Consider the following 20,063-nt stretch of genomic DNA (forward strand, 5'->3'; position numbering starts at 1 on the left):
TTTTTAAACTCCAAAAACAAATGTACCTAAACACACTCAGAAAAATGAACTGTAACAGTGACAAGAATCAGAGAAGAATAAATTGAAACCATTGCCAAATATATACCAGTAAAGTCAACACACCTGATCCATTGATACATGCTTCCCATGGTAATCAAGTCGTATAGGAACTTCTGATGTGAATCTAAATTCCCTGAAAGTAAAGAAAAAAACCATAATTTTAATCGTGCAAAATTATTAACATTTATAGACTAAATTGAATACATTTTAATTTTAATAAAAAAATGAAAAAAGTCGTAAAATAAGTATTTTTAAGTATTTTGCTGCCCATCAAAATTAATCTTGTCTCTGTTCTTTTAAAGAAACTAACAATATATCAAAATTGATCACATGGGTTGAAAAATCAAACTCTAATGTTAAACATGAGATATTTGCATTCAACGTAAAAACCTTTCCTTAAGCTAACAAATAAGGAGGGTTTTATAAAGAGCTGCTTGCCCTGTAACAAAAAAGGAAAGTTTTATTTTCTTAAGATTCATCATGCTATGACTTTAATAAAAATCATCAATCACACACGCAAAAAAAAAAAAAACCCAGAAGATTTAGTTAGACAACTATTCCCACACTTATCTCAACAGTCCTGGATGGTATGAAAAAGGAGAGGGGAAAGGTTATTTCAACCACGGAATGAGAATCTCAGTGATTATATAGTTCAATATACTACATGGAGCCGCCTAAATTTGAGTGATGATGGAAAACGATTTTGTTGTTCGGTCGTTTTTCAGTTGTGTTTAATTCTTCATAACACCATTGGGGTTTTCTTGGCAAAGATACTAGGATGGTTTGCCATTTCCTTCTCCAGCTCATTTCATAGATGAGGAAACTGAGGCAAACAGGGATAAGTGACTTGCCCAGAGTCACACTGCTAGTAAATGTCTAAGACCAGATTTGAACTCGGGAAAATTAACCTGCCTGAATCTATGCCCAGCACTTGATTCACTAAACCACACAAGTAAAAACATCTAAGGATCTTAAGTGGTAGTACCAAACCTCCACATAAGGCCTCAGACATTATTTAGATACATCATCAGTTCATATTATAAACAAAGGATGGATAAACTCTAAAACCCCAAACTCCAAAAAAATTACTGAAAAAGAAAAAAAAAAAAACAACTTTACCTAAAAAACACAGGTTGATCACTAAACAGTGTTGCTTCAGCTAAATTCTCCTCCTCCCCATTAACCACTTCCACTGAATTGCCGTTATGGCATCGTTGCTTTGGCCCAGGAAAAGAAACAACTAGGTTTGGCTCCTTTGAAGCACTCAAATGCTTTGGCAAACTGCAGGTGACATCGGCTCCAGGAGATTTTTTAACTGAAAGTGACAGACTTTTTAAAAATTTAGTACAATTCTTTCAAATAATTATACATTAATATACATTTACTGTGTTCAGTTACTATACAAACACAATCAGTATTAGACAGAATTTGCACAACTCATTTAAAGGCTTATCTTATATGTGTGTGTCATTACAGAATACCTTTGCATAAATTAAAAATAAACAGCTCTTCCATATATGGATATACATTATTCTCCAAGAAGCCTGATAATATCCGTTTATATATGTAGAGTACTTTACATAAAAATCACATCTGAGCCTAATTTGTAAAGTGGCTATATTATTACAATTATTTAAAATATCATAAGACTGTAACTTTCAGAGTTAGAAGGAACCTCTAGAAAGTCTCTCTTCGACAACCTTATTTTATGAATGAGGAACATAAATCCAGGGAGAAGCAACACGCCCAAGCTCACAAAGCCAGTAACACAGCTGGGCCTCAAACTTAGGTCATCTGACATATACAAAGTACCTTCCGGATCTGGAGTCATTAGAAGTTCTACTTCTGTAGAAAGACTAGTGAAAAAGTCCTTCAGGAAAAACAAGGCATCCTAAAATTTAAAAACAACATATAATCACGGCTGTTAAAATCCTATAGAAACTCCTGACGACTATCTTCTAAGTTGAAGGGTAGGGTTATGAATTGTGTGCCAGTAGAAAGAATACTCACCCTCACAGGCAAAATAACAGAGAGTTCAATTATTCTAACTAAAGTTACATCTATTTAGAAACTCCAAAAAATAATAATAGAGTTTCTTAAGTCATTAATTAATCTCTCCTATATGCACCAAAAGGAAAGGTTGTTCCTTTTCCAACTTTTAACCCCATTTAGGAGATTCCTAAATCCAAATATATTAAGGATTCTATAAAAAACAAAAACAAACCAAAAAAGAAAAAGAACTTTCATTATGTTTTTTGACATTTTATTCAAAGTACAATACATTCAAATACTGAAAAAAGCTCCTCATTAATGGTCTCCGTACACAAGGGCACACAATCACATGTAAAAATTATGCATCTCAATTAACAAGCCTTTATTAAGCACCTGCTCTGTCTTTGCCAGATACTATGCTAGGCTCTGTGCTTACAATAACAAAAATGGAACAGTTCTTGTCCTCAAGGAGCTTATCTTCTATTGGGGGAAGAGAATAAATACATAAAAAAACATAAAATACAAAAATAAATACCGGGAAGTTTTAGGAGGTAGGACAATATCAAGAGGAATCAGGGAAGACTTCAAGCAGAAGCTATAAAGCCACATATAAGGGGATATTATACAGTGGATTTCTGTTAGATTTGTATTATATAGAATGACTTCCAATTCATGATATTCTATGATTCTCTAACATGTACTCCCCTTCTACAATGAAGGTTTGTCACAAAAAAAGAAAATATCATAGGAAACCCATCTAGCCAGAAACTTCAGTATGGAGGGATGGTTCATATCAGAATGGAAACACTGCCCTGCGGCACTGTACAAGAAATATGTCAATCAATACTGAGAATGCCAATTACTTCAACTTCAGTCTTTAATATCACAAACTAAAATTTTTCCTGTTTCTTTCATTCTTCAACGCCTTTCAGCTTGAACAATGCCTCAAATGTTAAGGTGAACAGACTCAGATCTGACAAGTAGAAGAGTGCTAACGACGAAATAATTCCAAAACATATAGTCAATTAAATATCAACCACATTTATCTGAAGTATAAATACTACAACAATTTTTTTCTGACAAAGTAATATGTAAAATACGATTTTTTTTGCCAACAAATGTGGATATTTCAATACTATGTCAGTATTTTGTGGACTTTTTAAGAACATATTATGCAAGGCCTACAAATAAATGTATCCTTACATTAAAATTTTTTCCTTAGTTAAAACAATTCATTTTTTAAATAGAAAGGTACAATATATCAGTCAAGTTAATGCTATTTTTAAATGTCCACCAAAAATTGTGTTTTACGTTAAAACCTGTTAGTGACAGATTTAATGTAAACTGTGAGTTCCTACTAAGATACTAACACAGAAAATAGCTTATAAAATACTATTTTTAAATTCATTTTCATAACTGCTCCCCTTCACCTATATGAGGATGATACTGAAAAAGCTCATAGCCTAAGTTTCAAGAAACTTGGCTTTGTATTCTAATTCCCAAATTGCTTAGCAGTGTAACTTTCAGCAATCCATATACCCTATAAAATGGAACTGATGCCATACAGTCGCTGCCCTCTTCATGAGAGTTTTGTGCACTGGAATCTATTTAAGTTAACCTAAAACTACGGATTTCCTTGGATTTATTAAAATTTAAGATGATGAAATGATGTTTCAGTTCTTAACATGTAAGATATAATTAAGATGAAATTAAGATGAGGACTTGAATAACTATCCTCTTGGAGAAAAAAATTACACAAAGCCAAATTACAATCCTCCATTAAATTTATTTGTTTTTCAGAAGAGTAAAATGGAAAAGATAAAGAATAAGTATTTAGACATTGCACCATGTCCAAATACAAGGGCTAAATATTCCTGGTTCATAGTCCTCACTTCAAGATTCATACTCAAAGTATGGTTAAACATGTTATTTTAAGTAGAAAGGTTTGATTTTTCTGTACGTGTGTGTGTGTGTGTGTGTGTATAAAAATAAACAAACATACCTACAAATGTACACACATATACACAAACATGTATATATGTTGGCCTAGTGATAGACTGCATTTCCGCTGTTCTATTATTATCCAAAGTCCGGAAAGGCTTACCACTTTGTTGAGTGATAGGCTATACAACTGAGTGATTGAGCTATTACAACTCTCCCTGACTGTCTATAGAGGGAGAACTCACACAGACAAAATGACAACCCTTACCCCAACCCATCCCAAGCGTCACCATGGCTTTGTTGCTTTTGAAGTAGGGCATCTTAGGGGATTCTTTCCCTTGACTGCTCAATATATTCATAAAATTAATTTCTCTGGCTGCTTTATCCAAAATTAATGTTTTCTTATATTAAAATCATGTACACTATAGTTGTAGAGGGAAATTCAATTTAAAAACCCTACAAATCAATGAAAGAAAACTGGGCTTCATACATTTGGCACAATCATTTCATAAAGCCTGAGCAGATTTTTAGCCTCAAAGGAGGCTTCCATTGACAAATTTCCCCGCCAATACTTCACCATACTTCTATAATACCAAAATACAAATTTAAAATGCAAATATCAAATAAAAAAGAGGCAACTGGGAGAACTAAAGACAACATATATCTAAAGTTTTATTAACTTGTGTGACCAATCCAAGGAAAATTACTAAAAAAAAAAAAAGACTCGTAAAGTCTTACTAAACTTGAGTATTTTTAGAAGTTACTTTTCTCAATAAGACATTACCTTTTTCAGAAGAAAAAAATATAGCAATCTAAGTGCATTCTTGAAATATGTGCATTCATTTTTTTTAGCAGACATATGCTTAAGGCTCTATTTTGTTTGGTGTTCCCACTAAGTTCATTATCAACAATGCTGCATAATTACTATACACATATATATTCCTTTCCTACAGTCACACATGCATAAATAATATGGAAAAAGTTTTGTTTTATAAAGACATTCACAAATATGCAATTATTTTTGCACTCTGACCTGATGTAACATTGTTTTTGCAAATTTTCTAATGAATTTAACATCATAATATCTGTTTTTGTACATTATCCCTACTAGGCTATGAATTACATGATATCAAGGACTGAATCTTCTGTCTCAGGCTTATGGTATTCGAGATATGAGATTTGCTTAACAAATGTTTACTGAATGAATTTTTTAATTCTAAGAAAGCAAAAATTTTTTCATCTGTTAAAAGCTTAAATTTAATGCAAAAATGTTGTGTACTTGAGGGATAAGAAGTATAAAGGCTATGAGTCTATCAAATTACACTGTATTTTGAATTTTTTTTCTATTTTTCAACTAAAATCGACATTATGGTTTAAAAATACAAACCTGGTCAATATTGAGTCGAAGGGGCATTAAAGACACTCTTAAACAGCATTCTTGTGGTGCTCTTCCAGATTCTGGACGCACATGTAACGCTTTAACTGTTAACTAGAAGACAAATGAGAAAAAAGTAGGGCTTTTTAACCAACAATTAAAATGGTATCACAAAATAATCTTTACCCTAATCTTGAAAAAATGACTGACCCCTCCACAAATTCAATTCACACTTTCTCCTAAATAGGAAAAGAAAGCAAACTTTTTAGCTTTCTTTTCTGAAAAGGCTCCTGCCCCATCTGACCAAAATTAAATCTCTTAAGATCTGAGACACTTCCAAAAACAATGAAGGTTTTGTACAGTTCAGCAGAAACATGAGTTTTTCCTACTGTTTTCACAATGATGATGAAAAAATATGCCAAAAAAACTGAGAAACCAAAAAAGTTTCTGAGAATATTTCAAAGTGGTCTTCACATCCTATGTCAGTACATCAAAATACCCATGCCAACCTTCTGGTGACAAATCTTTCTGTGCTTTGCTACACTGGGCCTCAGATGGCACACAAAGGATGATCCAAGGGTGAGTATTCAAACTCAAGGCCATTGCTGCTTGGCAGAAATCACCAAAGTTTACAGTCCCCCTGTATAATCTTCAAGACTCAGGATCAACTCTACGCTTTAAAGAGGCTTCAAGAAGTACTGCACGATTAGATTTAACAAAAGCATCTTCCTATTGTCTATTTGCTCAAACTAACAGACAACTGAAAAATAAGAATAGTAATACCTTACCATGTTAGAATGGGCTTTTCTAGGCATCTCCTTACTACAGTAAAGATACAAAAATTTGTTCATTTGTGATGTAGCCAGGCGATCACGAATCTCGAGGTCCTGAACAATAAACACTTGGCGTGACACTGGATGTTCTAAGAGACTGGACTCACATTCTGGTTTTCTTGGTGGGTACACTTCATGCTGAAACTTCACCTTCATGTTAAAATAAAATGGATAACATCTGATAGGAACACAGAGCAATTATTACACGTTCATTCAGTTCTCAACTAGGTTCAATCCCTAAAATTCAACGTGTGTGTAATCTGGTTTAGAATGAGCATTTCTTATTTGGCCTTTAGAATCACTTAACTTCATCTCAACTGCAACATGTATAGAGCAAAAAACCAATATGTTTTCCCATTTTAAAAAGTTGCTCAAAAACAAGTTAAAACAAGTAAAGGATGAACAAATCCAAGAAATATAAAAAGCATACAATTCAGAATTCAATTTTTCATATTGTAAACTAAAACAATCAATTAATAAATATTTGTTTAAAAGCAGGCACTGTAGAAAACTTTGAGGATCCAAAGACAAAATAGAAACAATCTCTGTTCTCAAGGAGCTTACATTCTCCTAGGAGAGACAACATTTACATATAGAAAAAATAAATATGAGGTAGTTAAATACAAACTAATTGGAAAGGATCAGGAAAGACTTTGTGTGGAGCTGGTGCTTAATCTATGTCTTAAAGAAAGTAGAGGATCATATGAGGCAAAGTCTAGGAAATACTAGATTCCTACCATTGGGAAAGCCAGTGCAAAGGCATGGAGATGGGAAATGAAGTAACGTGTGTGAGGACCGGGTAGTTTGGCTAGACAGCAAAAATACCCAGAGGAGGAGGAGGAAAATATAATGAGGGTGCAAAGATAGATATGGGTAAGTTGTGAAGGACTTTAAAAGAGTTTATCTTTTATCTCATAGGAAAAAGGGAGCCAATGGAGTTTAATAAGGGCATGGCATGGTCATATTAGTGCATATGGAATATCATTTTGGTAGGTATGTGGAGGCTGGATTGGAGGGGAAGGAAACTTGAGGAAGGCAGACATATTAGAGGCCACTGTCACAGTCCTGGTTAGAAACGATGAGTGCCTAAACTAAGATAATGGCTACGTAAAGAGAGAAAAGAGATGTGAAAGACGTTGTACCGGTAGAAAGAAACAACAAGATTTAGGAACTGGTTATATGTGTATAGTGACAGAGTAAGAAGTTGAATATAATGCCAAGATAATGAACATGAGAGACTGGAAGATGCTTAAACTAATACATTATTTAAAAAGCTATGGGAAAGAACTATTAACTAAACTAAAAAGCTAACATCACTAATAATTTGATTCCTTCTCAAATCCTTATCACTTACACTACAACTGTCCCAAATTCCTTTTTCCCCACTTTCATATCTCTCAGAAGATGACAAGGCCTTACTTCACTAAGAAAGAGTTCATTAAATGGGAGCTTTCTCATCTCCCTCCCACATCTCAAAAAACTTTTTATATCTTCACCTACCCTCTTCACTCCTCCCCTCCTTTTACCAAAGATAGGGTATCCAAATGCCAGCTCCTCCCTTGCCACCATTCCCTCCCATCTCTTTGAGCACACCGCTCTATCAATCGTGTCTAATCTCTCTTGGCATTTCCGATTTCTCTTCTTCCACTGACTCCTTCCCCTCTGCCTAGAACATATTCTTTGTTGTTGTTCAGTTGTTTCAGTTGCATCCAACTCTTCATGACTCCATTTGGGGGTTTTTTGGCGATGACACTGGAGTGGTTTGCCATTTCCTTCTCCAGCTCATTTTACAGGCCTATTTACCTGCCATTAACACATTCAGGTCTCCTTTATCCTTTTAAAAAAACAATAAACTTTCTCTTCACTAGTTATACCTACAGCTATTACCCCATGTTTCTCCTTTCCTCTACTGCCAAATTTCTGGAAAGAACAGTCTACATTTACCGCCTTAGCCTCTTTTCTCAACAATGTGGTCCTCTACCCAATGTAATTTGGATTCCATTATTACCATTCTACTAAAACTATACCTCAAGTTCACCAATGAAATTCTTATTATCTAATCCAAAAGTTTTTTCAAAGTCTGTGAACCCTGCTCACCTATCTGTAGCATCTTACCATGTTAATCACTCATTGCTTAATAATCTTGAATTCTGTGACACCAAATTTTTATCCTTTTTTCTTCTTTCCAAACATTCTCTTGTATATCCTTCATTGTTTCCTCTTCCTCCTCCTATCCCCATCTCCTTAACATGACTATCTCCTCAAAGCTCTGTACTAGGCCTTTTTTTATAATTTTTCCTTGCACTTACAATATTGCAAACTGTATTATAGTTACTTGTGTCTGTTTTATCTTCTTTAGCAGCCTATATGCTCACTGAGGGCAAGGGATATGTCTTATTCATCTTTCTAGTCTCCACAGTGTCCTATGTACATTAAGTAATGCATCCAACACTAAATCTGTTAAGATTCAAATGATTCTCAAATTTTCTCAGTATTATGAAGCTAAAGAAGCTTCTAGTGATCTAAAAGATCATGGATTGCCCCATAGTGGATAAGAGAATGCAGCCTATTTCCAACAACGCCTCAAATGAAGAATAACAAACAGCCTAATCACCACCAGGGGACCCACAAAGAGGAAAAAGACTTAATGGAATACTGAGGTGATTCTCTGAGAATTTCTGAAATGGTATGAACAAGAAAAGCACAGTATGATAAGGTATGGGTGAGTTCTGGCTTCACCAGTTGGATCTAATGTATCTAATTCAATCCAATAAGCATTTACTAAGTGCCTACTATCACTAGGGATAACAAGGTAAAACAACAAAAGACAGTTCCCACCCTCAAATTGCTTATATTCTACTGGAAGCACAGTAGGGAGGCAGTAATGAATGAGGAGTCAGACGACCTGGGTATTAATTCTTCCTGGGTTGACTACATCTGCGATACCTTGGACAAGTTACTCAATCTTCCTGGCTTCAGTTTGCTCATTTGTGAAATGAGGCACTAATTTAAATGGTTTCTGAGGTCCCTTCCATCTTTGTACCTGCAGTCCTGTGACCCAATGTAAACAAAGTATATAAAGTATATAAACAATTGTCTGAGGAAAGAGAGAGCCCTGATAACTGAGGGAGTGCAAGAAATATCAGGGAGGATTTCTGGTAAAGGATGCACATACATGAGCTGAGTCTTAGCAGCTAAAGATGCTGACAGGAGGAGGTGAGGGACAGGAAACAGTTTTATATAAAGGCATGGAGGTGAGAGGTGTAATGTTACTATAAGTAGGCCAGTTTGGCTTCCCTGAGTAAAGAAAAGTAATGTGAAATAAGCCTTGGAAAATAGGCTTGAAGTGAGACTGGCCTGAAATGAGAGGTTGAAGAGTTGGCATTTTATCTCATAAGCAATCAGGAACCACTGCAGGTTCTAGAGTAGGAGGATAAGATGGTCAGACTTCTAAATTAGTAAGATTATTTTAGCTGTTGGATTAAGCACTGAGTAGAGAGGGAGAGGTTTAAAGCCTATTAAGAGGCTAATCTAATTAAGAGGCTGAAACATCTAGATAAGAGAAGATGAAAGCCTGGTCTATGTCTGTAGACAGGGACAAGACACATTGTAAAGTAGTGGTGTCAAACTCAAAGAGACTATGTAGGTCACATATTGATTTAGAAAACTGCAAAGTAATATTATCTATGTCATACTGTGTTTTTATTTATCATTAGACATTTCCAAATTACATTTTAAACTGGTTTGAGCTTACTCAAGAATGTCCCGTGTACCCTGTGTTGGACACCTCTGTTCTAGAAGATCTTGGGATCTCAGACCCACTGAAGTACCTAACATTTGGCCAACTCCACCTGCTCACAGGGGAAGGCCATGCAATACTTACAAACACACAAGGTTTGCCTGTTAGTTGTCGAGGGCAACCAGGGGAACAAGGTTTGCTTGTTAGTGGCAGAGACAAAGCCTCTACTCAAAGCTCTCTTTCGAAATGTTGTCTTACCTTGCTCAACTGTATTTCCATTAAAAAGTCAAAATTCCTTCCTTTTCCTCCACTTGCCGTACTACGTCCATGTCTCGTGGGTGTATGAGAAGGGGAACTGTGTGGACTGCTACAAGTAAAACCAAAAAATAGATCTTATTGAAAGCAATATTCCAAATAAGCCTATTAATGATGTCAAAGAGTTTTTTTTTAAAAGAGGCAAATCAGTGAGATCACAGAAGAATATCCCCCCACACACACACACACGTTCCAAAGAAGAGATGGAATACTTCATATAATTTAAAGCACTTATCCTGAGTTTTATGCTTGATGCACCCTAACTATATTCATTTTACTATTACTCAACAACATGACAAATGCTGAGAACTACAAAGGTATGTAATTGTAACTTTTTCACTGAGGCTTATAAATAAATAGCATACTTATTACTATCCTGTTCTTAGGCCAGGACGCTCATTCTATTATATTGCAGCCCTTCTTTAGATGGTTTCCAGGAAAGACTCACCTTACACCAAATATGAGGCTATGGCAGTGTAACAATGAATCTTCAGTTTAAAAAATCAGATTAGAAAGATAGTCCTGACATACATAAGCTGGGTGACCTTGGACATGCTGTTTCCCCACTCTAGGCATAAGTGGCTGGAGTGGTTTGAGTCTAAAGATCCCTTGTGTCTGGTGTCTGATTTGGGAGCTTGCCCTAGGGGAAAGGAGCAATTCATTTGTCACTGGAGTTTTCCTTAGTGATTTCACAATGGCCACTTCTGCAGCCTCCACAAGACTAACAGAATTCCCAGAGACCACTTTCCCAAGGGACCTTTAGCAGACATGAGGTGTACCCTCCTCTGAGTCTGATGAAACCAAATGAACCCCACAAATGATTCAACACCGGCGTAGGACCCCAGAAATCTATGATGATAGTGGGACTACATTGGTAATCAGAGGCACAGATCACCGAGACTCTTCTGTGTCACATGCTGACCATACTCTGCCTAATAGTCTGCCCCTGCTGGATACAGCAGCTGAGAATCTTCCCAATGATACAAACAAGCAGAATACCAGGCAATGTTCTTATCAAGTGACATCATCTAATCTCTCCCTCTGTAGGAGCCTTACCTCCCTGCCTGTAGCTGAAATATTTCAGCATCTAAGTTCTATGTTGTGTCAATGTAAATTACTTAAATTCAGAAGGATACATATAAATTTCATGTAAGAACAAATGGAAAACCATAGGACTAAAACGTTGAAAGCTTTAGCAACTACATTACAAATCATTACTCATAAAACAGGGAGAAATCAGAAGTTGGGGAAACTAGAAAAAAAGAAACCAGAAAACCTAGACAGAACATTTCATAATATTCCTATTCTCTCTATAAAATTAATAGACAGAGACACCTAGGGGAGGAAAAACAGAGAAACTGACTTACATGTAACTTTTAGCTGGAGATGTAGGAAGCATTCCTCCAAAATCCTTTCCTCCATAGAGATGCCAAACAAGAGAGACTTCCTTAACAACATATCGTATTATAGGAGTAGGAAAGTGTAATGGTGCTTTGCTAGTATCTGTTTTTTTTGCAGGCAGACTGAAATGATTCTCTATTATTACAATACCATCATCAACCATTGTTTTCACTACTGGTTCTTCTTCCTTCTCCTAAGGAAAAAAAATTGCAATTACTAAAAATCATTTACCAAGTGTGCCCATAAACACTCACTATGAGAATGCTATCTCACATATTTACTGGGAGTACTTCTACTTTCTTAAGTCTAAAAGTAAAATAGGAAAGGTACTTTCCTGCATTTCTCTTGGAAGTGGCTCTCTATATAAATATTTTTTAAACATTATATTTAAATCACTCCACAAAAAAACCATGTATTTTTATTATCCTGACTCATTTGACTTTTATAACATGTTTATCATTGAGTATGTATAAGCTATTATTAAAAAATTATTACAGGCAATGTCAGTTGGTTTTGCTGAACTGATTCTTTTCCTCTCTCTTTTAAAATCTTTGTAACAAAAATATAGATGGAGGACGAACAGATTCAGGAGGAAATAAGCAAGGGAATAAACATTCTATATAGCATCTACCATGTACAAGGCACCATGCTAAGTACTTTTTGCAAATATTATTTCATTTGATTCTCACAACAACCCTTAGAAGTAGGTTCTATTATTATCCTCATTTTACAAATGAGAAAATTGAGGCAGAGAGGTTAATTTGTACAGGCCACACAGCTATTTTTCTAGTCTTTATGATTCCAGGCCCAATACTCTATCCACTGTGACACTAGCTGTCAGAAATGAATACAATGTAAAAACAAAGGTCATATTATTTACACACACACACATACATACATACACATACACACATATGTTTTAAAGACTAAAAACTAAAGGGAGTAATATAAAGGAATAAACAAGATGATCTCTAAAATCTATTCCTACTCTAAATTCTAGAATCCTATAAACTCTGTGAACCTGTGCAGAAGCATCACTATCATTCAGATTTGGTGATTCTATGACATGGATTACAAAATCAAAGGACTGAAACTCAGAATCAAGATTAGAAAAGAGGGCTAGGACACTAGGTGTCTAAAACATTCTAACATACACGGACCTTAGTATGAGACACACCCACTTACAAGTTATTGTTGGACATGTTTCGATTTTTTTTTAATGTCATTAACCATCCTGCTAAACACTTATTTCCCCCTTGCCACGATATTGGAGAAGATACACTGTACAGCCTCTGAATTCTACTATTGCCAATAGCTTGTCTGAATTACCCAAGGGGTTCGTGCATAGCTAAATATAGAATATTATACAAATCTAATTGTTTGGATACAGTAAGGGATAGCTACAAAACTACAAATAAATGCCACAAATATTTAAATCACATACATTCAAATTCACAAATTGGGAATGGGCTTTTTAAGGAATTAAAAAAGTTTTAAATAAAAGACACATCTAAAGTCCTTCGCTCTATTTTGTACCTCTCATTTTTAACACTTAAACATTTTAACCTTCCACAAATGTTCTCCTCCAGTATCTCATCATAGCATAGCAGTGAACCTGAAACAATTTCTTTGAATATAGAATATTTTTTGAATATCTTTGAATATAGATCAAGTTTCTGTCATTCAAGGATCAGGAGTTCATCAACCAAATTAGTGACAGGGTCATGAAATCTTCAGCTACAACTATCAGAGACTGCCTACTTTAGCTAGCCACACTGATCTGCATTAGTGGGAGGAGTACCGACTCTAATGAAATCAGAGATCCCTACAATCATAATTAATTAATAATTTCTTACATGAATGGCTACTTTAGGTGCAAAAAGAATGCAAAAGTCATCATTTTCTGAAGGTACATCTATCATTGCATCATTAATTAAGTGTTGAGTGCATGAAGCATAGCTGGGACTAGGCTCCTGAGAGATATTCCCACTTTCATCTGGGAATAGGAAGAGATCTGAGCAAGATGATGGTTCCTGAGTGTGTGATTTTTCATCCAAAATACCTAGATGGAAAGATAATTATGTTTAGTTAGGAAACATCAGTTTATTAAAGGTGAAATTTTCAATAAGTAAGTCCTTTTAAATTTAGAAATATGTTTTCAAAAGTTAAATAGAGGTATACTATTCACAAGTCCAATTTATCTTCTCCATGGGAAATTCAGTATGATGTGATCGAAATTCGCACAGCCACCTGGGAGTCAAAAGACCTGATTTCTAGCCCCAACTCTATTACTTATTAGCTATCGATGTATCCTTTATGTAATCTTCCTAGAGCTTGGTTGTATCCTTGATAAAATGAGAAAGATACCCTCTTCTTAAGGACCCTATTAAAAAACTCTATGGTATGACATAAAAACATTTTTAGTCAGAAGTACACATACTTAAAACAGAAGGAATAACAAGAATAGACTGAAATTCAAGATTTAAATTTCAAATGGCTGGCTGATGAATCTTATAAAATGGCTTTTCTAGACCTCAAATCCACTGAATTAGACTCAAAGTATTCAAGAACACCTTAGAAAAAAATGTAGGAAATATTTAAGTTTTAATAGGTTTACTGACCAGGTTGCATATCCTAAAAGATTTGTTTGGGAGGATTCTGGGAAGATGGCGCAGTGGGTCAGAAAATTCCAAGCTCTCAAGATTTTCCCCCATGAAAGAGTTAAAATAGCACCTTAAGGCGAACAAAGTGTGGGTGGAGACAAAGAAGAATAGGGGCACAACCAGGATCTTCCTAGGACGGTTTCAGAAGATCTAAAGAAAAACCTCAGGACCAGGTTTGGTCCCAGCAAGGAGTAAACACCTTCTGGCTAGGTTCCAGTTTAACAACCACAGGCAAGCCGCTTAAACAACTAGTGGCAAGCCCTGGGGTTAGTTGGTTTGACAGGCTGCCTCGGCCCCAGTCACCAGAACTTTGTACCCCGGGATAGTGAGGGGAGTCCTGGATTTGAGCCCAGGAAGATTGCGGGAACCTCTGCTGACGAGGAACGCCAGACCCAGCTGTGCTGCAAAGAGCGATGGGGGCAAGAAGGAACCAGCACACACTGGTGAGTGCAAAAGCAGTGAGGCAGAAAGCCCCTGGCTGTGGGCACTTACGGGAAGTTGGAGGTGAGGCTAGAGGCTAGAGGAGAAAACTGAAGATCTGAGGCAAGAGGCACCATTTCCCATACCCCAGGGCTAGAAGTGATTACAAAAATTAAGTTATTACCACAAAAAATGCACAAAGGAGAAAGAATCCAACCATACAAACCTGTTAGGGGAATAGAGATGACCAGGGTTCATCTTCAGAGGAGGATATTGAAGTAAAGAAACCCCCAAAGAGCAATGTCAAATGGTCGCTTGCCCAAAAAGAATTTACAGAAGATCTTAAAAAAGACTTTAAAAATCAACTGACAGAGATGGAGGAAAAACAAAAATAAATAGATAAAAATAATCCAAGAAAAACAAGGTTATGAAAGCAAAGTCAACCAATTAGAAAAGGAGATCCTGAGTCTCAAGGAGGAAAATGACATCTTGAAAATTAGAATTGCGGCATCTAGGTGGCGCAGTGAGTGGAACACCGGACCTGAAGTCAGGAGGACCTGAGTTCAAATCCGGCCTCAGACACTTGACACACTTACTGGCTGTGTGACTTTGGGCAAGTCACTTAACCCCAATTACCCTGCCCTCCCTCCCCCCCCCCCCGCAAAAAAAAAAAAGAGAAGAGAGAAAAAAAACAGAATTGGGCAAAGTGAAGCCAGTGAAATTATAAAGATCAAGAAATAATTAAACAAAACATGAATGATGAAAAAATAGAAGAGAAAGTGAAACATCAGAAAAACAATAGATTTGGAGAATAGATCGAGAAAATATAAAAATAATTGAAGTAACTGAAAGTTATGACCAAAAAAAGAATCTTGATCCAATAATACAAGAAATAATTAAAGAAAATTGTCCTGAAGCATCAGAACAAGGCAGGGAAGCAGAAATAGAAAAAAATCCATCAAGCACCACTTAAAAGAGATCCTATGAGGAAAACTCATGGGAATATCATAGTCAAATTCTGGAACCCCCAGCTCAAGGATAAAATATTAAAAGCATCAAGATTAAAACAATTTAAATATGATGGCGCCACAATTAGAATTACACAAGACCAGCAGCAGAGACATTAAAGGACCGCAGGTCTTGGAACACAATATATCAAAGAGCAAAAGACTTGAGACTCCAGCCAAAAATATCATACCCTTCAAATTTTAGTATTATCTTGAATGAAAAAAATGGACATCTGACAAACCCTCAGACTTTTCAAGACTTTGTTAAAAAAAAAAATCCTCAACTTAAATAGAAGATTTGACATACAAGAACCAAGAAAAACATAAGGCACATACCAAAGACTGACTATATGGGATTCAAAGGGACAGACTGTTTACCTTTTATATAACATAAAATGTAAAATGTATGTCTAAGATTCTTATTAATAATTGTCGAGCACATAAGAAAGAAGGGGATAAACCTGACTATAATGTGAATTTTAAAAGTAAAAGCATTTAGAAACAGCTAAAAAGAGTAATTATTTTATATAAAAGAGGTGCAAGAGGAAGAAAGGATACAGAGGATTTAGATGGGAGAGGAGGGCTGGTAGTTCTGGTAACCTACTTTCATCGGGAATGGGTTTAAGAGGGAATAATACATATACATTTAGAAAAGTATAAAATTCTTCTAAATTTAGAAGAAATAAAATGGTAGGGGTATAGTGAGGGGAGAGAGGACAAGGGAGGGATTTTTAGAGGTGAGAATGAGGGAATAGGTAAAAGGTGTTTAGATTAATGGAATGGGAGGATAGGGGAGGGATCCTTGGAGTGGGGAAGGCAAGTAATAAGGGGGTAGGGTGGCTGGTGGCGGAGTGGGGTAAGGCAAGTAACAGGATGGCGATGTAGCAGGTAGAAGTAAAATAGAGGAGGCAAGAGGGATAGGAAACAAGAGATATGTACAAATATAAAAACAAAGATCAGGAGTAGAGTATGTTTGGGAAAGTATATGTCTACACACACATATATATATATGTATAAATGTATGTATATATCTGTATATGTATGCATATATCGAGAAACATATCTAAACTACATTGTAGCCTTCTGGGGGCATGGGGGGAGGGGGAAAAAAAGAACAAAGTTAAAAAGGGCACAGCAGAGAACAAAAGAAAACACAAGGAAGCAAAGATGGACAATTCTCAACACCAGGTGTATTATTTATCACATGGGCTTTCTTGAAATGAAAACTTATTGTTTTGAATCCTCTCTTATGTTCTACTATGCACATGACATGCGCTTTTTTTTCTTACTTTGTATTTAAGTTTATGATATGTTTTTGTTTCTTTTCTCTACTCTGTATTTGTGTTCTGGTAAAATAACATGTTTGATGGTAGATTATACTACATTTTCTATGTGGTTATAGCTTAGGAATTTGGAGTAAGTCTGTCCTTTATTGTTTATTTTTATTTGATTTTTTCAATTGTTATAAAATTTATAATAAAAATTACAATAAATGCATAATACAAAATGTTAATTGCCATATGCACATGTGATATGGATATACATGTATATATGATAGCTATACTTGCTGAAAACACTTTTAAGTTTTTTTTGATATTAGGAATATTCTTATTATTCATTAAAAATAATGTGGTAGTTGTTTTTAATGGAAGAGGAGTTATGTGACTGTGTGTGCATGCACATGTTCACGCCTAGAAACTCCAAATTACCACTGGTGACTCTGAATTACTTCAAATGTTCATATTCCTTGCTTGTACCATAGTACTTTTAACATGGCATACATTTAAATTAAAAGTACTCTACTGAATTAAATGACATTATTTTACTCTCATTCTGAGTCCTGCTCATGCTGTTTTCCTAACCTGGTACTGCCATTTTGCCTATTTAAATGTCAACCATCACTCAAGGCACAAATCAAGTTTCGCCATCTCCGTGAAAATTTCTATGACAATGCTTTTTAAACTTATTTCTACACTACAAAATGTAGTGCTTAACAACAACTGTCTTGCCCTGCTCACACCGCAAGTGCATGAGTCTAGTTCCTGAACCTAATTTAATGCCTACTACTCTGAGTTTTCTGAGGACAGTGATCACATCCCATATTTCTTCTCCATCTCCAAGAAACTTAAGTCCTCCTAGGGACTCAATAAATAAGATCTGATTGAATGCTAGATAATCAAATGATAAATTTTTTTTAAATATTGATATTTGTACTCTAAAATAAGTTGGACTTTGAAAACTGTAAATATACAATAATATAGGACAGAAGTACAACATTATGAATCACACTGTGCTGACAAAGAGCCTGTCTCTATTTTACCATTAGATTGTGGCCTCACAGGAGAAGCAGCCTGCTGTGTATCAATTTCCTCCATGGCATCACTCATCAAATCTCTCAAGATTTGTTGATCGGCTTCGGGAAGTACTGGGCCTCGAGAAGATGGCCCACTACTGGTATCCACCTACATAACAACAACAACAAATCTAATTAAGTGAAGCTCACAAAAAAACACTCCTTCGATTAAGCACACAGATGTAAAAGCACTTTTTTAGACTTGCTGCATGGCAATTTTACAGATCATCCAAGTGAGAGCACCACACGTGAAAAACATCCAGAGTTACGGGTCATGGAAAGAGGACATCCGTAGTGGTGGTTAGTAACCGTCAGTTGAAGGGTACAAGGTTGCTATTTGTCAGCCTGACATTAAAAAGTGGTCTGCTATTCTCCTGTGGCTTCCAGAATGGGAGGGAGAACCTCCCAGAAATGATAAAATCTGATACCTAAAACTCATTTCTAGTGATTCACAAAGACACAACTCATACCGCCAGAAAAAACCGAGAAAACACTGCTAATGATTATGAAGTCTTAGGAAGGAAACAGAAAATCACAGAAAGACTAATGTTTTAATCAAAGCTCCTGAGCGAAAGCAAGGATTTAAGAACTAAAAAGGCAGATTTGGAAAGTGAACAGAGAGTTAAGAATATGGTAACTTATGAAGTCAAACTTCACAACCCAGATTCAGTCCAAAGGCCGCACCCAAGTACCTAGAGGGCTACATGTGGCCTCGAGGCAGCAGCTTCCCCACCCCCACACTAGATACAGACAGCAGAAAGAATACTAGACTAAGAATCAGAGGACTCGGGTAACTGGGAGATTATAAAGCACCTTCACTGATCCCAAGCTCTCTCATACAACCTGTTAACACTAATATTTTCATGGTGATGATAAATGAACAACAGTCTCTGGAATGTTAACAATTTAGGTATCACTGACAAAAAAGGTGAAATTCATGCTGATGTAAGAGGCCCACTCCCAAAGATGGCTTGTACACGAGAAGTAGGATAAAGAGATTCCAAAGAAATTATCAGAAATGGTGAACTGATAACGTCTCCAGAGCCAATAATAAGACATGGAAGGTGATTACTGCACCAGCACTCACAAGCAGGTTTCCCAGGGTGCTGGTAGATTCTCTAGGAGGAATTTATGAGAGAACAGGGATGAGAATCATCCAGGACAGTGAGGCAGGCCTGGATTGTGAACACAAGGTTCAGTTATCAATGAGATCCTAAATTTAGTCAACTAGGGAGAGAACAAGTACTTATATGATGCCTACTATAAGTAGGAAATATTCTATAGGAACAACTGGCAAAGAGGCCATCTTCACTAGATCCCAGAGTACAAAAAGGTGTAAGAAGACTAGGATGGGAGGAGTCACGAAGGCTTTCGAACGCCAAATGGAGAATTTTATATATGATCCTGAAGGTGATATGCAGCCATCTAAGTTTACTGAAAAGGGTAGGGAGGATTACATGGTCAGACCCGCACTTTTGGAATGTAGCTTTGTCAGCTGAATGGAGGGTGGACTAGAGTGAACAGAGAACTTAAAGCAGAGACCAAACACAGGTTACTGCAGTAGTCTAGGTGTGAGGTAATAAGGGCTGGCACCAAGGTAGTGGCAATGTTAAAGGAGAGGAGGGAGGTATATATGAGATGCTTTGAAAGTAAAATTAACAAGACGTGGCAACAGATTAGATATGAGAAATAGAGGGGTATTCGACTAAGAATATTATCTTTAACACCATTAGCAAAGAAAATTTGCCAAAAGATGTAATTTTATTTGCCCATCATTTTAAGAAACTGAGGAGAAATGAGAAAAGCTACTTAAAAGATCTAAATATTCCAACTATGATGATACGCATTTAGATTGTAATGAGACATTCAAGTCTATACTAATTTGCATCAGAGTCCTAGAAGAAATGAAAAAAATCACATCAGGCCCACAGGTTATCTTTTAGAGCTTATATGGTGATAAACTG

The 20,063-nt window shown here is 36.0% G+C and overlaps 1 protein-coding gene across 1 annotated transcript in view; it reads right to left on the minus strand.

Annotated features, from left to right (window-relative positions):
- ATG2B (autophagy related 2B) overlaps window positions 1-20,063 on the minus strand; it is a 138,762-nt gene that overhangs the window by 19,285 nt on the left and 99,414 nt on the right. The window contains exons 29-37 of the mRNA XM_036748867.1: window positions 18,067-18,208; window positions 13,513-13,718; window positions 11,623-11,849; window positions 10,199-10,307; window positions 6,157-6,351; window positions 5,381-5,482; window positions 1,873-1,951; window positions 1,180-1,375; window positions 124-193 (exon numbers count right to left, since the gene is read on the minus strand). Coding sequence (XP_036604762.1) covers window positions 124-193; window positions 1,180-1,375; window positions 1,873-1,951; window positions 5,381-5,482; window positions 6,157-6,351; window positions 10,199-10,307; window positions 11,623-11,849; window positions 13,513-13,718; window positions 18,067-18,208 — 1,326 coding nt within the window. The remainder of the gene's footprint in view (window positions 1-123; window positions 194-1,179; window positions 1,376-1,872; window positions 1,952-5,380; window positions 5,483-6,156; window positions 6,352-10,198; window positions 10,308-11,622; window positions 11,850-13,512; window positions 13,719-18,066; window positions 18,209-20,063) is intronic.

The sequence above is a fragment of the Trichosurus vulpecula genome, chromosome 3 (genome assembly GCF_011100635.1).
Source record: "Trichosurus vulpecula isolate mTriVul1 chromosome 3, mTriVul1.pri, whole genome shotgun sequence".
NCBI lineage: Eukaryota > Metazoa > Chordata > Mammalia > Diprotodontia > Phalangeridae > Trichosurus > Trichosurus vulpecula.